A 21,986-nucleotide genomic window follows, 5' to 3' on the forward strand; every position below is an offset into this window, starting at 1 on the left:
GCTTCACACTTGGGGTTCTGATTACCAGCAGGCCGCCTTTATGATCCCCATCTCCGCTTGGCCATCATAGCTTGCAATCATGGCTCCCATAACAATACAGCTCCATATAAAAAAAGACTTATTGGACGCATTTCTGTGTTTGCATGAACACAATAAATGCTAAGTGCAATAAATTCCAGAGGATGGTCTTCTCTGTGTGCTGTGTATCACTGCACTGCAGTCGTTGTTTTCCAGCTGGTAATGCAATTGACCTTTAGCGAATTAGCCTTTTCTTTGCCAACGAGCCATCCTTCTCTGTCTGTGCTGTACTCCGCAGCAGAAATCAAACAGCGAGAGAAATGGACTTCTATCTTGCAAGTGCTTGTACAGGGCAATTCATTTGTTCAACTTCAAAATCAGTTTAGCAGATGGTGTTTACGCCATTTAAATCCTCCCCCACCCACTTTTTTTTTTTTTTTTGCGGAAGGCTGAAATGAATTGTTTGCCAACTCCGCTTATGGTTTTTCATCAATTAAAAAAAAAAGAGTGGCATTTAATTCAACTGTATTTTATTAATGAGGGAGAGCAATTCTTTAATGACATTTCTGTTGTGTGTTTTAGTGTAGCCATTGTCTCGGTCGCTATTGTTTTCTTCAATAAACTCTAGTCATCCGGCAAATTGCTTTTTCTACAAGTAGGTTTAGGAATACACTTGTCATTTTTCCTGACAGCACAATTGCCAAGGTCATCAGTCAGCCACTGTACTTGTGTCTGTGAGATGAACGGGGATGAATGAGCACCTCTGTGTCTGGGCGTGTCACCCTTTTCATAGTGGCTCTGAACTAGAAATTAGGGGTGATAATAACAAAAAAAATTTGCAGGGAGGAAATAGAAAAACGCAAAAGCGCTATGAGAAATGTGATGTGTATTCTGAGATCAAATTTGCAAAAGCTTTTTCAAATTAAGAAAAAAAAAAAAACGGACTCAAGGAAAATCGATAAACATCCATTTCTGAGCTGTGTTTAGCAGGGGAAAAAAATTGGCAACACAAATAGCAATGAATGACACTGGGCTCTGTTACGTATGGCGCTCAGCAAAGCCTCTCCATGTAGCCATTTATTTTTCGGTCTAAATGGCAATTTAGTCATCTCTAAATGTCACCTCCTGAAGCTGCAGAGCACTTTAGCCTTCTGTTAGGGCTTTAATAGATTTTTTAAAAGTGCAGTATAGCCCATTCCATTCCTCTCATAGCCAGTTTATCAAAAATGTATTAAATCTTGAAGTGGCCTCTACCTCGGTGGACTGATAAATTCATTTGGTGTTCCTGATCTATACGCGTCCCCTGAACGGATAAAAGAAATCAGAGCTTTACGGCAAGGTGGTGGCCAGTGTAGCGAAATACACAAGTATAATAGGATACAATCAGAGGTAAAAGCATGAATCTGGTCTCATACTGTATAAGAAGACTTACGGCCACGTGGGGTTGTGGAAACTGGAACTAACAGAATGAGATTCCACGATTATAGATGACAGTAAGTCAGATTACTGTAACAGACAACAGACTAAGTGCACCATGTCTGTGTGACATCAGTAAACTACATCACCATGTCTGTGTGACATCAGTAAAAACTTAATACAGTCAAATGAGTGTTATTGAGTATGTTTCTGTTTGACACTGTCGTCCACGTGCTGTTAGCACTGTGAAAACTCGACCCCACAGAACGAGATGAGTGATTTCCTTTTTTACATTAGACTATAGGTTGCACTGTGTCCTAAACCACACCACAGTGTCAGTGTGACATCACTGATAATCTCACATGATGCAGTCACATGACATGTTTCTGACTGACACAGACTCCCATTGTAACTCCAGTGCAAAAACTCAAGAAACAATCACAAGTATGTGCTGTGAGCACGGAGAAAAACGCAAGCGTACAGAAGAAGATTTGTAATTTCGTTCTTAAAGATGACAATACGTCGCACTGTGTCCTGAACCACAGCACCGTGTCTGTGTGACATCACTGAAGAACTCTGCGGTCGGATGACGTGTTTCTGAGTGTGTTTCTGTTTGACACAGACTTCCATTGTAGCTCCAGTGCAAAAACGAAAGAATCTCAAACGACTTGTGCTGTAAGCGCTGTGAAAAATATCATAGCACAACACACAGCATATGATACCATGGCGCTGTTAAATTCTCGATTCTGATTGGTCAAGGTGTTAATTTATTGTTATGTATATAATAGCTCGTCTTCGTGGGCGGCGCCGACCGTAGTACAATATTTTATTTAATACGATCATTCTAGTTATTTTACATAGCATGTCTATAATAACAAGTAATAGGTTTATGGCTGATGCCAACATTTTATCTAAGACAGATAAAAAAACAAAAACAAGATAGAGTTCAGGTTTCTGTAAGGAGACATTTTTCTAAATTTTATGGAAGATGTCTCTAGTGTCAGCATGCTGCAACAGACAGAAATCTTTTTTTTTTTTTGTCTTATGAAAGAGAGTATAAAAGAAAGGCTTGTGAGAGAATGACTGTTTATAGCTGCGATTATAAAATAATTACAGGAAGAAACTTGTTGATGTTCCACTATATTACATTTGCAGTTGAAAAGCACAATTAAAAATGTGTAATTGTTGATAAATCGCTGTGGTGTCAGAGAAATAAAACACTTCCGGATTGTGCTGTTTGAGAAAAATGATCCACTTCAGGGGGTTAATGAGCACGCATCCTACCACCGCATGATGCATTATTCCGTATTTTTCCTATTTCAGCACACCGCCTTGCATTTTATTCCTCACACATGGTAATATCAGTGTGGTGTCATTAATCCAGGTGCTGTATTCCATTGGGTGATTGTAAGGCAGGTAGGTTGTTTGGTGCTGGTTGAGGTTGGGTTTGATAACGCAGAGGACAGGGTGTGTCTAATCAGCATGCATCACTGGTGCTTTCATTAAGTGCAATCATGCAGCCTAATCAAGCCTGATTCATTTTTATGCTTTTTACAGATTCACTCAAATCATCCGCACAAGTCAGCCCCGAATGTTTGATTGCACTTGTAGCTGAGGGCTGTTCTGCTTCGACTCAAAAGCACACACACACACACAAAAAAAAGTGCGCATCTCATCTCTGCCATACTGAGCTATGTTCTGTGTAATATAAAGAATTGCCCTGAGGAACACTGAAAATGGAGAGCAAAATGATCTAACTTGCTCGCTTCAAAACCATAATTGTTATAGGCAGCAAATCACATCAATGGCTATTTTAGAGTTTGGAGCCAGCAGCAACATTGAATTTGCTTTCTATTATCAAAAGCGTTATTAGCTCACCATATTCTTTGAGAACGATAGCCAAGGACCGGCAAGGCTAATGATGGCGGCAGGGAGATCACAAGACCGCATGTATTACTCGCCGACTCCACAAAAGACACACAATATAGTCAGTGAGTCAGAGAATCGGTGGAGTTAGACCGTGAGTGATCGACAGAGCTTGCTTAATTGTGAAATCTAGAACTGGAAATAAAACTCAACTGGTCCTATTTTTAGTCTACTGCCTTGTTCTATTAGATTTCGTGTGAAGCGTACACACAGTAATACCATTTGGTTGTCTTTTTTATGAGGGCAGCACAGCCTAATTTCTAATGAACGCAGGAAATTTAGGAACAGAAATAACAATATATTAGAAAAAAACAACAACATCTTGTTAAAAGTGAGCAATGTGCTCCAAGTGGATTAAGCAATGCAGATGTATGCACATGATTAAAGGGACGGTTCACGTTCCGAATGTACTTCATCGACTAAGAATTTTTTTCGGTGCCTGAAATTTGTTTTTTAAGCTTTTGCACTGTAGCTGCGATGACAGTCAACTAGAAACACAAACTGAATGCAATGAGTTCTTCACTGATGTCACACAGACATGGAGATGAGGTTTATTTAAAATCTATAATCATAAAAGTTATAAGATCATTCGCCATTGGGATAAACAAAAATAATCAAACGTGTTGCCCAACATTCATATCTGTTACTGTCACTATTCTGAGTTTGAATATTTTCCAATAACATCGTGTCCTGATGCGCTTTATTTCTTTTAAAGCACATAAAATTGAATGTATAATTAAACAGCGTGTAAATTCTTCACATTAACAGGTTTAGATTATGTGAAGCGTCTGCCATACAGGTCGCTAGGACTGAGTTGTTACTATAAAAAAAGATCGTATTAGAGTGGGTGCATTAATATAAACCTATGATATGCCTCGCAGCTGGCATCTGGTACTATTATCAGAGCTGCTGTATAAAAAATGAATCACCACCTTCTAGCAAATCAGAATTGAGAATTCAGAGCTTTTTTTGCATTATTATTAACCTAACAATGTCAATTGAAGATTTATGGCTGTGTATATATATAAAGAAATTCGGGTGAGACAGATTTACTTGCATTAGCCACATAGCTCCAGGGCAAAAGTAACGAGTTTGATGAGTCTTAGGCTGATGGACTACATTTTGGGAGAAATAGTAGCCATTTTAAAAATATTCTTTGAGGAATCATACCTTTAAAAAAAATCTGAGCACAAATATGATTGTCACTCTGCTTATCTATCGAAGAAGCACCATAACTGGACGGAATAATGTCCGATAGAAAAGAGGAGCATGAACCTGTTTGTGTGTAACCCCGGCCAGACAGCGCCGTCATTGTCACCCCTCCGGAAACACAAAGGGGTTCTGTAATCCTGGCAGCAGACAGGCCTGGATACAGCTCCAGATCCTGATAAGATTAGCTTGCTAAAGGAGCAAGCTGTGCTAAAATTTGAGAGAAACATGATGGCTCTTGGACCTGGCGTTGCAGCAGGGCCAGGACTGGTCTGGCCACAGATGGGAGCAGCAGCCACTCATTATCAGCAAGAGAATCTTATCAGGACTGACTAGCTACCGGCAGTCTTCTCTTTCTCCCTGTTTCTCTCTCTCTCTCTCTCTCTCTCTCTCTCTCTCACACACATACACACACACACACACACAGGCTGGTAGGCGAGCGGGCGGGCGGTTGGAGGTCATACTATACCTTGGGTGATACCTGGGAGAGAGGTGGTGGTGTACATGGTGGTGGTGGCTGTAGTGGGTATAGGGGTGGTGGTGGGGGCATCTGGATGGGAAAACACAACACACACACATACACACGCACGCACACATGCACGCACACACACACACACAGGCACGCACACACACGCACACACACACACACGCGCAAAAATGAAAACGGGGAAATAACAAAAATGAAGCCAAAAAACCAAACTTAACACAATTATGGTATACACCATCACTCAGCAAAGAAAGCAACAAAATCAAAATCTGCATTTAAACATAGTATAAAGAAGCCAGTGTAGGTCACTAATGCATTTGCGGTGATATGTAAAATAAATAAATAAATAAATAAGTTCACTTGATCCACTCTTTGTACTCATATCATCGCTCTTAGCAGTCCCAGAGCGTATTAGCTAACTAGCCTAGCTTTCTATTTAAATGAGGTTATTATTATTAGCAAAAAAAAAAAAACCTGGTCAAGCTTTGTGACTTTGGGACGGATAAAACGGGATGTTGGGACATTGTGTCCTAAAAACAGACACATTGTAATATTTAAGAACACTGGAACACTGCCTGTGAAATTTCTGTCATTTAAAATAAATGTCATTAATCTGCTTCTATTCCCTTACAAACAAGACTAATGTTTCTCCTGCTCTTTATGCTCTATATTTATTTTTCTTGCCTGAGCTGTGATCTGATTGGTGAAGAAACAAAAAAATCCCTCTCGATGTCACTTTTTTGAAAACTTTTATTCTTTTCTGTTTTAATGCAATTTTGTCATTTGCCAGTTCCCACCCTCTAATTATCTCTTACCTATCATGCAACAGTGACTAACCGGGGAAGGGGACACATTTAGATGTGTGTCTAATTTAGCTCTCTGCCTTGCTCTCTGGCTGTGGATGACTGTGGCATCATCTCCTGAATGTTTATCTTTTGCTCCTCACTGGACCCGAAGTTGAAAATGAAAAAAAAAAAAAAAAATTGTCAGCAGCCATTTAAAATAAGGTCTTATGAGCGTGAAAGCACCTTAAGATGTTAAGCCAAGGAATGAAGGGACAATGAAAGGGAAGAATGAAGAAAAAAAAAAAGACAAAATGTTTTGAACAGAAGACAACAGAAAGAGAAATGGGGAGATTGGAGCCCATACCACCAAACCATGATGCTGAGGTATCTCTGTCATGCTCTCTACAGGGGGTTGTGTTGGTATGTTGGTATGATTTGGTTCGACGGGGTGCAGATTAGCACCAGCAGTGCCGGTTAACCAATGGCGCATAGGATTTTTAATCAGGATTGCTAATGAAATGAGTCAAATTCATTAGAGGCAGGTGAGGAGGTGGGTGTTAATTTGTCATTTACCATCTACGAAGCTTGGTGATCCCATCCTTGAACATTATTCCCTATTCAACTGGTGCACCTACTGTAAAAGCATGCAAAAAACCCTCAAGGCCCCTTTGTCTGTTGCTGGAAATGTTCCTTTGCGTGTGGAGTAATCAGGACAGACAAACAGGTGACTGTTAATGAAACGGGTAAAATGAAATAATACGTGGCTGGTTCTGGTTAGGGGAGGATGTGTGCGGATCGTGTGGATCGTGTGCTCGCTGCTGAGATAACAGGCGTGAAAAGTGACGCGGGCGGTGCCACTGTTTGCCCGGCGCATCCAGACAGATACCACTGTGTTAACATCTGTGCTGAGGAAATTGGCCGGCTGTCTCCCCTCCCAGCTTTGTTGTCCGCGCTCCATCAAAAGAGCTCGGCGGGAGCCCGGGAACACTTCCCTTCGCTAATGATAAAATATCCAGGAGGAGGGAACACAGCCAGAGATGGCGAGAAACATGCAGAGAGAGAGTAAGTTGCAGAGCTGCCTCCATCACACACATGGCACGCTGCAACGACTCGGAAAATGGCAGACGCTACCTGTCTTTCAGCATGCGTCTCACACATAGCTCAGTCTAGTCCTGAACGAGAAAATCAAAATTAAATTTAAAAAAAGTGTGAATACATTGTGTATTACTTGATGCAACATCTATTAAGTCACTAAAAGCACTATACAGTGCAATTAGAAATAAATGGGGGCTTACAGTACTTCTGGCTATATGTGGTTCTTTTACATGCTAATAAAAAGCTTTTTCTGTATCACAGATTATTAGAGGTTAAATTGATTTCTGTCTCAAACTACAGTGATTCAATCAACCACCTGTAGGGCTACTTTAATTTGGTTTAACAAAAGAGAGTACGGCGTCTGTGGTGTGTGAGTGATTGACACTCGACACCTGCCTCTAAAGTAATTAATCTTTACTGTTATTAAAAAAAAAATTGCATAATATTCTATTATTCTTATTCCTATTGAGAAAGCCATTTGCCTTTGTGGTGTCCTGATTAAAAACGATGTATAAATTCATATTTTTATGAGAGAATCTTTGGTGCTTTTTTTATTTTTCTTTTATTTTACTGCTTGTCATTCAGGATTTTCCTCAGTGACAAGGATATTATGTACTTTTACTACTAAAAATCCATCTGATATTACTGCTGTCCTGTCTAGTTTGTGTTTGCTGTCTTAGTTATTTATTGTATTTTTCCATTTGGCCCACGCTGTCGTATATTTCCACTTTCTGCGCTTTATGGAGAGCTGTGTGGTGTGTTACTGTATTATATTTGTGTGTATGTCATCCGAGTGTATATGAGTTATTAGAAGAAAATGGCAATGAATCTATCTGACTAATCTCGGTGGTACATGTCTAGGTTTTTTCACATTCTAAAAAAAAAAAGGGATTTTTTCCATTATAAATAGACTGAAACTTTAGGCCTAATAGACATAAATAGACCTAAAATGAGGATGTATCCAAGAAAAAAGAGGGCACCTGGTCACCTTGGGTTGCTATATGTCCCTATCTACACTAATAGATATTACCCATCCATCCATTATCCACCTGTAACAATGCAAAAGTTTTCTCTAACATTTACCGTTACTGTGTTCTGCTGTTAATGTTATTTATTTCCAATAGTTGATATCAATAGTTTTCTCTGCCAGTGTAACAGATTTTCCACACCGAAAGGAACTACAAGATCCTCCCCTCATCGTTCGTGTTAATCAACAGGAATGAACGAGCCCTGATCGTCGTGGCCACAAAACCAGTTGGATTTTGACACTAATGAGCTATTAGACGAGCAGCAGGTAAGTTTCAATTAGAGATTGATTACCGTGTCTCGGGTTTAATAAATAGTGTGTCTAGTTCAGTAAATTAAGAAATGTTCTCAGGGATAAAATGGTTATGACTGACTGCTAAATTGTCAAAAAGTGTTAGTGTCTTTTTTCAAGTATAAAACATTTTTTAGCTAGCAGTTCCATTTAACTTAAGTTTCGCTTGCAATAATATAGATTGCTCTGTTAATTAAGATGACTAGTTAATTAAGATGACTAGTTCAATTCCTGAAGACCTTGCGGGTAATGATTTAAAATGCTTCTTCCTGTTGATGTGAACTTGTGTAAAGAACATGTTGTTAAGAAGTATTAGTAGCTAAAAGATTCTAGAAGCAGTATCTAAAACAATCAAGGCTAGATGAGGCGTACATTATTAAATGTATCGACCAAGCAGGACGCCCCGCCTCCTCTACTGTCATTGGCCACCATGCTTAACCATTGTCCGTCACTCTTGTCTCTTGTCTCAGGGAAAAATTTGGGAAAGCAAAAAAAAAAAAGAAGAAGAAGAAAAGTCCTGACTGACAGACACACAGGGAGCTGACTGAATGGGTAGAGTATTCTGTGCTATGGGCTTAAGACCAATCTCATCCTCAGTGGTGGGCCAACTTAATTGGCTCTATCCCGTTACGAACTGTGAATGCCTAGCAGATGTTTGGGATTAATGGTGTCAGCAGGTCATTAAAAAATGTGACAGGAAAAAAAAAGGTAGTGGTAGCTTTACTCCATGTTCCTTATTGGGGTCTTCTGTGTAAATATTTAGCCATGTCTCTTTTAAGAGAACACACACTAATGCTGGAGTGAATCAATAAGTTTAGGGCTTCTTGCCTTTTAAACAGCAGGCGCGCTCCTGCCGTGTCACGCTTGTGTGGGTTTATCATAGCACATTATGAATCATCTCAGCAGGCTGAGATGTGAGGTGTGTGGAGCAGGCTCATTAAACCTGAGCCACGGCAAAACACTGCCAGTTAAGCCAATTCCCCAGACGTGCGAATGCAGGAAGGAGAGCTCATCATACAGCATTTTAGAGTCCCTCCCTCGATCCCAGCTCTCTCTCTGTGCCTTCCCAGTGGACCACTTGCTAAAAGGGTGTATCTTCTACCTGCGATCAGGCATGCATAAACAGCGGGGAAGAGAGGAGGCACGGGGTGCCGTCAGTGCTGCAGAAGCTCATGGTGTTATTTTCAGGTGCACAGGAGACAGAAGATACTGAACGGTCATTCAAAAACATTATGCAAAGTGCATATGCAAGTAAAAGAGTGATCAACACCTTAGGGCTGTTGATTTGCCCAACAACTACCTTCTATCTTGGGCTGTTTGTTTGTTCAAGCAGGGCTTTTGTTTGCACGTAAAGGGTGGGACCTAATCCTGACAAATATTGCAACGGTTCTGATGCTCTGGGGTTATAAACACAGAGACACCTCTGCATCTCCTCGTCTGTCTGTCATTTGCCTCAGAAAAAAAGAAGAAGAAAAAAAAAAGAAAACCCACAACCTATTTGGATCCGTGTGCTTTCCAGTGGCAGAGACAGATAGAGGCATATGCAGACAAATTCATCCCATCTGTTTCTGGCAAAACAGAGAAACGTTCCATCAATAAGTGCCAGACCTAGCACACTTTACTCAGTAAAAGCAAGTAAATTCAATTAGCTCTGTGCATTCTTCTTGCCTTTTTTGGGATCGATGGGTGAAACAGACGTTGAATGAATGGCATAACATAACAATGAGTACAGTCAAATCCAGCATTGACAAGAATCCTAGAATGATTGACTCCAATTAACGGCTAACAAAGGAGGGGCTGGGGGAGTCCACTCCATTAATGATCCCAGCAAACAGATTGAGGTGGAGGTGCTGCAGAGAGAACTCCTCTGGCTGTGAGATGTGTAGACTGAGAGAGGTGAGGGAAGGTGGGACCAAGCCAATGGGTGCCTCAAACAAAAAAAGCACTATCCGCCCAATCTGCTGGCTGCATGGCATGACAGGAGACTGATGAGTCCCCTCTGGCCTATTAAGCAATGAATCTATGACAAGGCTAATGATGAAAAAGAAGCACATGCTGCATCCTGGCCAATTTCATGACAATCAAGTGCCGGTGTACACGTTAATGAGAGTATTTACAGGTAGGTTGCATCAGTGGGTCGGCTGGAGGCAGTGGAGTGAGTCTGGCCGTGTAGTCATCATCCTGCTCATGTTTTTTGCAAACAGATATCCTGTTTGGGCTCTGCTAACGGGATGGCGTGTTTACTGGAGGATAACAATTGACACGAGAATCCAGCATGGTGCTCATGTCTGTTTCCTCCTTTCCGAACGAGGGCTTATCACGGCCAGCGTGGATGTTTCGACACTCATTGAAAGGAATCCTCGATTGCATGCAGAAGAGAAAGACACGTTTACACGTGTCAGCCATCATAATGAATCCAATTCAGGAGCACAGGAAATCACTTGAACTCCTGATAATGTCAAGCAGCCTTGGTTAGCAGCTACCAATGTACAGGTTCTTTGTTACTAAGGTTCGGCTCTATTGACATGCGTGTAATTTGCCATGCCTTGCCATTTCTGACACTTCCGGGAGCGTTTTACATTACCGAGTCTGATACTTGCGCATTTGCATTTCCAGCTGGGTGATTTCTTGAGAGGCAAACTACCGAAGCCATGTTTGACAGCAGCCAAGATGTATCGTAGAAATCTGACTTTTAAATGCGAGTGTCACGACTGCAACAAATTGCGAGGGAAATATCGGCGGCTCAAATGTAATGAAAGTGAGCGGGGCTGTAAGAATGGAAGGAGTGTGTTGAGCGAGGGGAATTTACAGCTTCATTATAATGACACAGTGATGGGATTTGGCCCGCAATGGCAGGACTGCAGATCTTGTGTTTTTTTTTTTCTTTTTTCTTTTTTTTCCAGAGCATATTTTGAAGATTGCTCGACTGAGCCAGGCTGCTGCTTGGGAGTAACGTGTACTTCTGGGAGAAGTGTTCTCATCTGCTTCGAATTAGATGTTGAGTACGTGGGACAATTAGCTCTCTCAAGTAGTCTGTATCTTGTCGCGAAATGAGCCACGTTATCAATCACGGCTTTTTGTCTCCGTCGTGAGAGAGACGATCAGCTCTGGCTTTGTGGCTGGGGAAATCCAGCTTGCGCTGTGACGAATATCTTTTTATGCGCCCTGGCATTTACGGAGACATATGGAGCTCTTCGCTGGAAAGAGCCAGAGCCAGGACTGTATTATAAGCTGTAATCCACAACAACACTGCAAAACCCATTCTCTCTGGAGTTAGGCTGCGTCTTGTGCGTGTGCAGTGATCGATTTCTCGCAGGCGGCAGCACGATGACAGAGGAAAGCACTCTAAGCGCTATCGGAAGTGTTACGGAGAGGGAACGAGAGCGAGGGTGACAAGCGGAGGAGGAGGGTGCAATAAAAAGGGGCTGGGGCTGTGGAGGAAAAAGCTAGTCTCTATTAGGTTAACAGTGTGCAGTAAACTGGTTACAGCCCTGTATGCTGCCTCTCATTCCCCTGCAAGGCTCTTCTAGCACTGAAGCTCTGGAAATGTGTCTCAGGGAATGTCGTTTTTACGCCGATAACCTCTTTAGTGCCAGACCCTCTCTGAACGTTCTTCATCACTTAGCTTCCAATAGCTGCATTAGAGGGACAAGGCTGCTGCAATACATCTGTTCTGGCTATATGTAAGGAAAAGGCCTGAAATCCGGCACAGAGATGATGCTTCTGATAATCTCAGAGTTGATTTAAGAAGTCATTCATAAATTAGTACGAAGGACCAGAAGCCTTCCAATTATAATCTTGTGAAGTTATTTTCAGTGTTGTTCAATGCGGCGGCACAGTGAGAGAGAGAGAGAGAGAGAGAGAGGGAGAGAGAGAGAGAGAGAGTGTGACAAAGACACATTTCTTGCACTCTTATTTCCAGCTGACACGCACGGTTCTAATGGAATACTTAATGCTTTTACGTTTTTCCACATGAAATCCTTGAAAGGTGTATTAAAACACTACTGAGATGGTTTCTATAAGATCATGCATTGATGCTTCAACAATTACCGTTCTGGTACTGTATGCCATTTAATGCATGCGCTGGATGTGTGAAAATGTGCCATGAGCATGACAACTTGCTAAACAGCCATTTTGTCACACTCTTACTCTCGCCTCAGATTACAAAATCCTCTAACTGTGCCATCCCTTACAGAATTTTGGACTATTTCAGACACTTGAGGTGACTTTTTTTTTCCCCCAAACCACGCCAACTACAGTAGTGAAGCTCAGAAAGTGACAGGACCGCTGTTTGTAATAAGCAGATGTCATCGCGTTAAAAACGATGGAGAATAATTATAAGACTATGAAGCGTGCAGATGTCATTGGTGCCTGTCTTTATGAGCGCATGTGTGGTGCTTGTAAAATACTGGAGGGTGTCAGAGCGCTCTGTTAACACACTGTGTTCAGGTGGGAGGCTGTGCGGGGTTGTCAGAGCAACATGACGCAAGATTAAGCGCTGACAGCCCGGTCCCTGCTTCCAGGCTCCACACTCCATTTGCAATTCTAATACTAGGACAAGATATGCTGCTGAATTACAGTAGACATTTAAAAAGTGGTGGCAGACATCAAAGCCATCGAGCGGCCAGACGGGGCTCCGTAGGCCCACGCTGCTTTTAATAAGGCTGTTGATCTCACCTCAGTCTGGGTGAGAGGTGCGTGTGGTGTGTGTAACTCCCCCTGTCCTCTTCTACAGGCTGGGTGCTTGTGAATTCTCCACCTGCAATGACTGCCAAGCGTATCGTGGGGGAGAAGTGCGAAAAGCCTGGCAGGTTCCCACAGTGTTCCAGAGAAAGGATTTGAAACACACTTACTGAAGTTGGATATCTGAGTTTACTGCTCAGGCGGTGTAGCATTTAGCAACTAAAACAAGACCATTATACTGCAAACCATTTGGTGGTACCAGGAGTCTGGATCGTTGACCGACTGTCCAGTACCAAAGGTTTCACCAATGAAAACCATCAGTACTTGAAGCTGGGGCTCGGAGTGCTGTTCAGTGGAGGTTGGTTAAGCATGACGTGCCAACACTGAATATAAATCAACTCACAGACTAGTGCTGGATTTGTACCATTACAAACTCACACTGTTCTGTTCCATCATGCAGCTCTGCTGAATTCTCAAATTGGTCAGAAGGTGTTTTATACATTTTCAATAACAGCGACTTTAACGAGAAGGCAAATCACATGTTTACATCCATGTCCTTATTAATATATGTTAGCCTTTTTATTTCGAGTGCAGGGATTTGTATGACAGACACTAACAATAAATGTTAGTCTTGTTGTTGCTGTTGTTGTCCTTTGGCTGCTCTCTGTTTGGGGTTGCCACAGTACACCGAACAATCCACATATTTGATTTGGCACAGGTTTTACACGGGATGCCCTTTTTTGATGCAACCCTCCCGTTTTATCCGTGTTTGGGGACAGAAAAGCGAGTTAAGCCCTCAGGCTCTACCAATAAAACTATTTATTAAATTAAATTGTTATTTAACAAAGAAAGTAATTTTGTTATTTATATATAAAGAGACAAGTCCGTAACATTTAAAGAAGGTGTCTCTAGTGTCAGAGTTTTGTTAAAGTCTTCTGCACCTTCTGTTATCTTCAAGAAAGTAAAAAAAATAGAGGCCGATTAAGGAATAACCGTTTGTGGCTGCTATGTTGTAAATGATAACAAGAATACCTCTTGCTATTATTCCATAACTTTAAACAGAACAAATGGTTCAAATGTGTCAGTCATTATTCACTAAATGAAAGAATATCATTATTGACAAAATCCTGTGGTATCAGTGTGCTTCTTATTCTAATCCTCAATAAGCATCTTTTATTTTTTTTGGTCAGTATTTTCACTGCAGCAGTTTCAGATAAAGTAGCACTGTTCAGCTGAGCAAATCGTCCATGTTGAACTGGCATTGTCTCACACCGAAACCATGCAGCAGGACATTTTTACTGTCATATTTTGCGTTTGTAGTAAAAGAACCAAAAAGCACAAGTTCCACTGATTAGGTCCTTGTTTCTAATCGTGCAGCGGAAAAAACACTTATAGTTACCGTATGTGCTTATCTATTACATCTCTTTCTTCAATGATCTGTCATAATGTTTTATTAGAAAAATACATGAACACAGTCAATAATGAGGAGGTGCAGATGGTTTCTGATGAGAGTCTCTTTCCTTTTTTTACTCGCACAGCTGTGCATTGTAAATGCTACTATAGCTCACCACTTAAAGACCCTCTGCACAACACAAATCCTTTTAAATAGAGGTCGATTATTGCAATCTAAGACCAGACGTGAGTCATTTCTCCACAGGCTTAGTGCTGTAAACGGTATCAGAAGTGTTTTCAGATAGAGAAGTGTTCAAATCCGAATGTGATATCCTAAGGAAAAGGATACGTTATTGAGATCAAACTTATTGATCTCGTATTCAGCTCGAGTGAGAAGAAGTGAAAGAAGGGTTGGAGATTGCTTAAAGCTTGGTGAACTCACCATACACGTAGAGGATGTAATCGTCATAGGATTCTCCCACAGAGTTAGAGGCCACACATCGGTAAGTTCCGTTGTAGGACTTGTTAAGGTTCTCGATGTAGAGATCCGAGCCGATGATGACGGCATGCGAGGGCACGTCGTCGTCCACCTTCACCCAGTTCACCTGTTGAGGCCTGCAGAGAGACGGCGTACAAACCAAACTGGCTTTCAGACAAAATAGACAGGAAATATGCTCTACTTAAGCCAGCTGGATTGCTGTAAGCATCTTACACGGCCAAAAAAGAGCAAAGGTTGATATTTTTCTCTTGTCTATTGCCATTAAGTGCAGCTAAGTGTCTTGTTCCTTTGTCCTAACAGCTACTGTAAACAGAGCATGAAACAGCCTTTGCCCATTTTCACAATGATGGGCCGACTGAGCTAAAGCCGCTAAAAGCCTCTAAACTTCTTTTTAGCGCACTCAAGGCTCAGTGGTGGTCCTGTAGCATAGTTATTTCCCTGGAGCTTCTGGAGAAGCTGGAAGTGGGGGGTTCTTGTTTTGTTTCTGTGATAGTTGTACTTAAAACATCGGGAATAAATAAAGAAAAAGAACGAGTATGTGTGTGAGTATGAGTGTGGGTATGCCTATTTATTCTGTTAAAGCAATATGGCATTCAATCAAATCAAAACTACAATTGGTGTCAAATGACAATAACATGAAGAAAATTCCTGATGACGTGGAGAGAGTCTGAATCTGAGGGGAAATATAGATATACAGTACATACATGTGTGGAATAAAGATGCAGGCACAGATCTTGTGAGAGAGGAAGAGAAATGACCTAGAAAAAGTTCTTTATTTTAGTGAAAGGAAGAGAGAGAGAGAGAGAGAGAGAGAGAGAGAGAGAGAGAGAGAGAGAGAGAGAGAGGCACAGTAGAGGGGCTGAAGAGAATATGGGGTTAGAGGCAGAATACAAATGGTCCCAGAGCACCAAGTCCAAAATTATATGACAGTAATGACTGCAGCCCCTTCTCTTGCCTTTAATGAAAATGACTTCTAATTTTCTGCCCCGCTGTATTGATTGCATTCTCATGCTTATTAAATGAATGCAGGAGGAGCTGGAGCTTTCTGCACAATACGAGTTTGGAGGGAAAAGGGTGGTGGTGTTGGGGAGTTGCATACGAATTACCTCTCTTTGTGTTTGTACACATTCGCCCCATTGTCTTGTCATCCACAGGCTTTTTTCAATTAGACGCTATAGATGCTGCTATATGTGAGGTAATGTTTGATGGTGCAGGGTCTGATGGCACGAAAGCATATAAACACAGTGTGTGATTGATGACATCATTTGGCTCGTGTGCTCGCCTCGTCAGTATGCACATGCAAATCACACTTAGGCTCAGAGCTTGGGCTCCTGAGGACTGATTACCATACAATTACCAGACGGCAACATGTGCAGCCTGCTCCGGCCTGCATTTCTGCTTTCGCATTCACACAGCATCGATATGATACGTCTGGAAAGGATGTATTAATTTCACCCTACCACTGATCCTGGAGATGCTGCCTTTTAACGCTAGTCCTGCAGACAATATTCGGAATCTGACGGGTCTGATTTTCCATAACAGCGGCTCTCTGACACTGGCTCAAAGGAAAGACTTGTAATCGTTCTAATATGTAACAGTGTTATAGTGACAGCTCTCTGGTGAATCTATATAATCTAAGGCTATTAATAAACAAAGAATAAGGAAATGATCATTGCATATTTATAGAAGGAGTCTCCAGTGTCTGCACTTATATAACAAGCTGCATCAATTCCTCCCACTTATTATCATGATCTGTTTTTCTCAGGTGCCGAGACATAGAATTTGTTCCTGTTTTGTTTTGCGTCCACGTTCAGCATCGAACGTCTTTGTCATGTCACTCGTCTTAACGTGTGCTTAACGGCTCATATCGTCGCAGATACTCATAGATTCAGAAATATGTTTTTTTCAAAAGTATTCATTTTGTTACCTAGACTACTAGGAGCAAAATATTCATAGAAAAGTTCCCAATAAACCAAATGATGAGTTTATATTTATGTTTGAAGGGGAATGAAAACCCTCTCACTCTGGTTTGCCTTTGGTCTTGCACGTCAGCTCCAGGTTTTCTCCCTCTCTGGTTAGTCCTTGAGGAAACTCCACGACAATCTTCACCTCTGGTTTATCTGCCCGAAAGAAAAAAAAACAAACAAACAAAAATAAATAAATAAATACATAAATAAATCTTCAACCGAGCACATATTTGATACTTACTTGATTTTCATTTCCAGTTGTAAATTGCCATGCTGGGTTTTATTTACAGCTTAACACCTGATTTCAAGACCTATTTTGGTTGCCATGGTGGACACTGCAACACGAGTAGAGAAGAATGCGATTGTGGCAGCTGACAGTATGGCCGCCTAGGTTGCAATAACACACCCTAACCCCTCTACACACACAATATTGACCTTTACGCTCCATCACTACTGTCCTCTTCCTGATCCATTAAGAGTCTGTGGCCACTGCAGGCCTTACATCAGCCTGGCTTCTGTCATGGTCACTGCATTCAGCATGAAACGTACATCCTTCCTTCGCCCAGCTAGCTTTTTTTTTTCCTCTCTCCAATTCTGCTGGGATTAGGTTCCCTGCTGCTTCTGTACCAGGCTACAGGAGCACTGACATTCACAATGACGTTTGACATGCACTGATACATTCTCGCACAATGGCATTATGGATATGAGGCCATGGATACGGCCAGGGGACAGTCATGCAGAATGGTCATTCACTGTGTGAGCTCTGAATAACATTTCGTTCAGCCGTCAAAGAATGTTTCAGGCTGCTTAATCCAACTACCAGCATGGAAGGCACAGATATCCTTCTCCGTCTGATGCTAATAAAAGCATTATTAGACTTTGTCAGAGTTTGACAAGTACGGTGCAGCTATAAGCCCCCCTACCAATCCATTTTAGCAGGTAGCGCATACATGGGGGGACCTGGGGTGGTACAAGGAAAAAAAACAAGCTCTGTGTTTACACAGAGCACTAATGAGAGCATGGGGAGAGAACATAAGGGAAAGAGGGAAAGAAGAAAGTGTTCCAGGCCTTTCATTAGGCAGCAAAAAACCTAGCAAACAGTAGTTAGCTGAGGACAAAGTAAAAGCCACCCAGCTGTGAACTGGGGTCTAATATAATAATAATTATACTGAATAATGACAAGAACAGTAATAATACACGTCTGTTTCTGTACATCAGTATAAATGCTGGACACTGTAGTTTACTCTTTTAGAAGAACAATATTTGGATTTAAGGAGTGACCAAAAAGCAAGAAATCAAAAAATTAAATGTTATATCTTTAGATACAGTATACTTTTACTTTGTCAGAAATTACATGTCATACGTTTGAAAAATAGAATGGTTTTCCTGCCTTTTTCAACCACTTCCAGTTATTTCTCCTGAAGTTGTAGGATGTAGAATCTGATTGAAAAATGTTATTATATATGTATATCACCATGTGGATTAACAATTTATCAAAATTCAACATAATCTGCCTGTACAAAGAAGCCCTAAACTGTACAGTTACCATTAGTGCACTAACATATTTAGCTTTTACTTTTTTCAGGTATGAATACATAGGATGTATTTGAGCTTGCTTATAATGTGTGCCGTGGAAATCACAGGATTCAGAGCCATTAACAACAGTGCAGGTACATTGAGTTTTAGAGAATTTTTTTTTCCTCTCCTCTAAAGAATACAATTATACCTTGTGTATTTTTTTTAAACAAACCCATACATACTTTGTTTTTGCAAAGGAAAGACATGAATGGTTATTTGTGTTCTTAAATTTTTCTAATGGTTCTCATTTATTAGTAATGGAGTTACTTGATTGTAACATTCAGATGTCAGATTTTTGTCATTTACCCATTGGCTGCATGATAATTATAAAGTGATGGAGATGGCAAACATTTGTTCTTGCTATCACTGTGTATGATCTCCTCATGAGCCTCATCTACAAGATCAACCTTTTTTTTGTACAATAATCCCCATCCAAAAAAAACCGAAAACAAAAAACAAAACAAAAAAACAAAACAACTTATATTCCTGGAACCATGTCGCTGATGCAGCGGTGTGCTGGTAAGATTAAGTTTAAGCCCCCCCTTCCCCCTCCCTCACATTGTGCTGTCTAACATTCAGTCAGAGAATAAGATAGACAAGCTGCTTTATCACACATACTCACAATAAGAGGTCAGATACCTCAATGTGCTGCGCTGCACAGAAACCCACCTAAGCCCTAAAATCCATGATTCGGCTGTGCAACTGCAGGGATATACTCTCACCACCCGGACAGAATGCCAGAGGCCTCCGACAAAGCCAAACGCAGAAACCTTTTAAAGCATACGATAAATAATCTTGAACTTAAACATGACCTTGTGCACCTACCAAGTGAACCGATATGACGGGTAGGTCTGGAAAAAAAAAAGGGATAAAAAAAAAAAGACAAGGTAGGAGTACGTAATAAAGCTGCATTTTAGTGTAAAGACATCATAGAAAAAAGTTGCAGTCATAAGCTTTTTCAACAAGACACTTTTAGAATCATTGTACTGTATAACAGGGCAATGGGACTCAAAAGCAGGGTCCTTTTTAGCAGCCAGACATCTTTTTAACTGCAAAATAAATGTTTCTCTCAGAACAGATACAGTTTACATTATAGAAATTATTGAAATATTCCAAATTGTAAATTACTTGATTTGATATCACAGATTCTCAACACCAAGTTTTCATCTATTTTGACCAGCCAGCTCTCCTCAAACATATGATAGTGTCAGGACTCAGCCCGGACTTTGGCCATGTGCTTTTGTGTACGTTCTGTGTTCACGTGTCTGCCCCGCCCTTGTCTCTTCCTCCCTGCCTCTGCACACCTGTCCCTCATGTGTCTGATTAATTATTTGTACTATGTAGTTGAGTCGCGTTGCCTTGAGCAGCGCGGAATCCTCTGATGTCTTCTGTTGTCGTCCTGTCGTGAGTCTGTGTTCCTGTTCGGTGTTTTTTGTTAATAAATCCTTGTTTTATTTACGCTATCCTGCACTTGGGTCCGTTTTGGGCCCGCGTACGTGACAGATAAGTACCGACTTAAAAGTGGCGATTAAATTGTGAATTATTTGATATCTCAGATTCTCAACACCATGTTTTCCCCCATTTTGACCAGCCAGCTCTCCTTAATCATATGATACAGTAGGTACCAACTTGTGAGAGTGGCAATAACACATGCTTCAAACATGAAGGTAGCATCTTTTACAGGTTTTTACTCTAAGTAAGGACCTATCTGCTTCCCTATCAGCTTTATTCTGCCATCCTTCCCAGCCAAATTTGCCTCTTGATCTCTTAAACACAGAGAACTTTCTATTGACATAACATGTTAGATCATTGCCATTATTTATTGGCTATCTGTTTAATTTAAGTTCCAGTTATTACATTAGAATCATTACAGTTAATAACTATAAGAACTCAGTAATACATGTAAAAGGTTTGATAATGGTGGGTTTTGATTATGGGGCTCACCACCATTCTTGGCATCATTAACACCTCCATTGTCTTCACAGACAGAGTTGAGATAATGGATACAGCCATACAGCTGGTTCAGACTGGGCAGCGTAGTCTAACCTTGAACAAACCTGAACTCCTCGCAGGTAGCCAGGTTCCTGCTTTGTCTTATTGTAATGGCTGATCTGCACTGCATTCCATAGGCTGGCTTGCTTCCAGGCCTGCAGTTTCTCCAAGGGCTTCAAATCTAATATTCTCTCATTAATGGAGCTTGAAGTGGCATGCCTGTGCTATGGTGCATTGTGTGCCCAGCTGTATGCACAGCAGCACAGTGGTAGATTACAATGTGAAAACTGTAATGACATTGATACAATTATGGGGCATTTCATGTGCACTAAGTAGTGCGTTCCTTAGTAAGAATGCCTGTATTTGGAACAGCAGGGTAATAATGCAAACTGGCCAGTTTTCGCAGCGTGCATTAGCATGGAGGGACCGAGATACACCCAAATAGAAAGAATTTAGCTCCAGCTTGTGTTGACACAAGCTTGGGGAATCTTAACTGATCAAATAGTGCACGATATAACAGATCAGTTGTATATGACTTTGAGTTAGCTATCTGCCAATGTCAACAAACACTGGTTGGAACGACTCCATGTCTCATTACATCCAACATCATAGTGGCTTGTGTCGTTGCCAGTTAGGTGACATGGTTACTTCACATTGTCCCATGTACGTATAATACAGTATAAGAAGTCTTATTCCACAGAGCTGTTTAATTTCCAAATTACATCTGGTCAAAATGTTGATTCATCTTCTATGACATTTGCTCCCGTTAGATCGATTCGGATCAAAGTTTATACCAATCTATAGCCACTTGTTCAGGAAGGTTATTGTTTCAATTCAGTTTCATTTCTATAGAACTTGAAGAAATATTCATTGCCACAATGCAACAATACAGAATAAAAATTCTAAAGTTTAAAAATGTTCATTTAGATTTATCTGTAACGAAGAGCACATGCTCATCCATGTGACACCGGAGAGTGTGATTCTAAAACATTTCCCTTCTATAACCGTAAACTATATAGTCAAGTGCAATTTTGTAAGGAGCTTTTGAGCATCGTATAAGCATTCAGCGCAATACCTAGCAACCACTTATTATTTCTATTCTAACAACTTAATCACAAAGACTTAATGTAGCTTCTCCACTTTCCTGTGCTCTAATTTAAAAAAGATAAATCACAGAATTGTTTATATGGTAAAGTTTATTTAAGAATTATGGAAGGAGTATTTAAAGCAGCTCTTTGTAGGAGTCAGTAAGTTGTCCAACATGGGAGACATCTAACTTTAGGATAGATGACTTTGTTCTTTCCAGTTCTTTGGCCATGAGACAAGCTGTGTGAAGGAATGATGTTTGCTTATAGCTGATGTAACAGAAATTAGGTGAAAGTTCTATGATCTGGAGCATAAGTATAAATGGATAAAAACACATAAATTATAACTAACTTTCAAAAAAAAGGCAGACCGCTACAGGAATAAAGAGCTTCAGTATTCAGTATCTATTGAGACTGTTAATGGAAAATTACCACCCCTGCACTGATTATATTTCTATAACAGCATTCCTGTTATATTTTGCACTTTTCTCAAAGCACTTTTGCGTCATCAAACCTGTCAATTCGTCTGGCCACCC

General features: G+C 40.8%; 1 protein-coding gene across 9 annotated transcripts in view; it reads right to left on the reverse strand.

Moving 5' to 3' along the window:
• Positions 1-21,986, reverse strand: part of cadm1a (cell adhesion molecule 1a) — a 277,291-nt gene that overhangs the window by 25,436 nt on the left and 229,869 nt on the right. For 5 of the 9 annotated variants that reach the window (XM_027134107.2, XM_027134108.2, XM_027134106.2 and 2 more), the window contains 3 exons: positions 16,852-16,948; positions 14,772-14,944; positions 5,039-5,119 (listed from right to left, as the gene is read on the reverse strand). In XM_027134107.2, coding sequence (XP_026989908.1) covers positions 5,039-5,119; positions 14,772-14,944; positions 16,852-16,948 — 351 coding nt within the window. The remainder of the gene's footprint in view (positions 1-5,038; positions 5,120-14,771; positions 14,945-16,851; positions 16,949-21,986) is intronic. The other 4 variants (XM_027134112.2, XM_027134111.2, XM_027134110.2 and 1 more) reach the window with 1 other exon arrangement.

Source organism: Tachysurus fulvidraco, chromosome 21 (assembly GCF_022655615.1).
Source record: "Tachysurus fulvidraco isolate hzauxx_2018 chromosome 21, HZAU_PFXX_2.0, whole genome shotgun sequence".
In the NCBI taxonomy this organism is placed as follows: domain Eukaryota; kingdom Metazoa; phylum Chordata; class Actinopteri; order Siluriformes; family Bagridae; genus Tachysurus; species Tachysurus fulvidraco.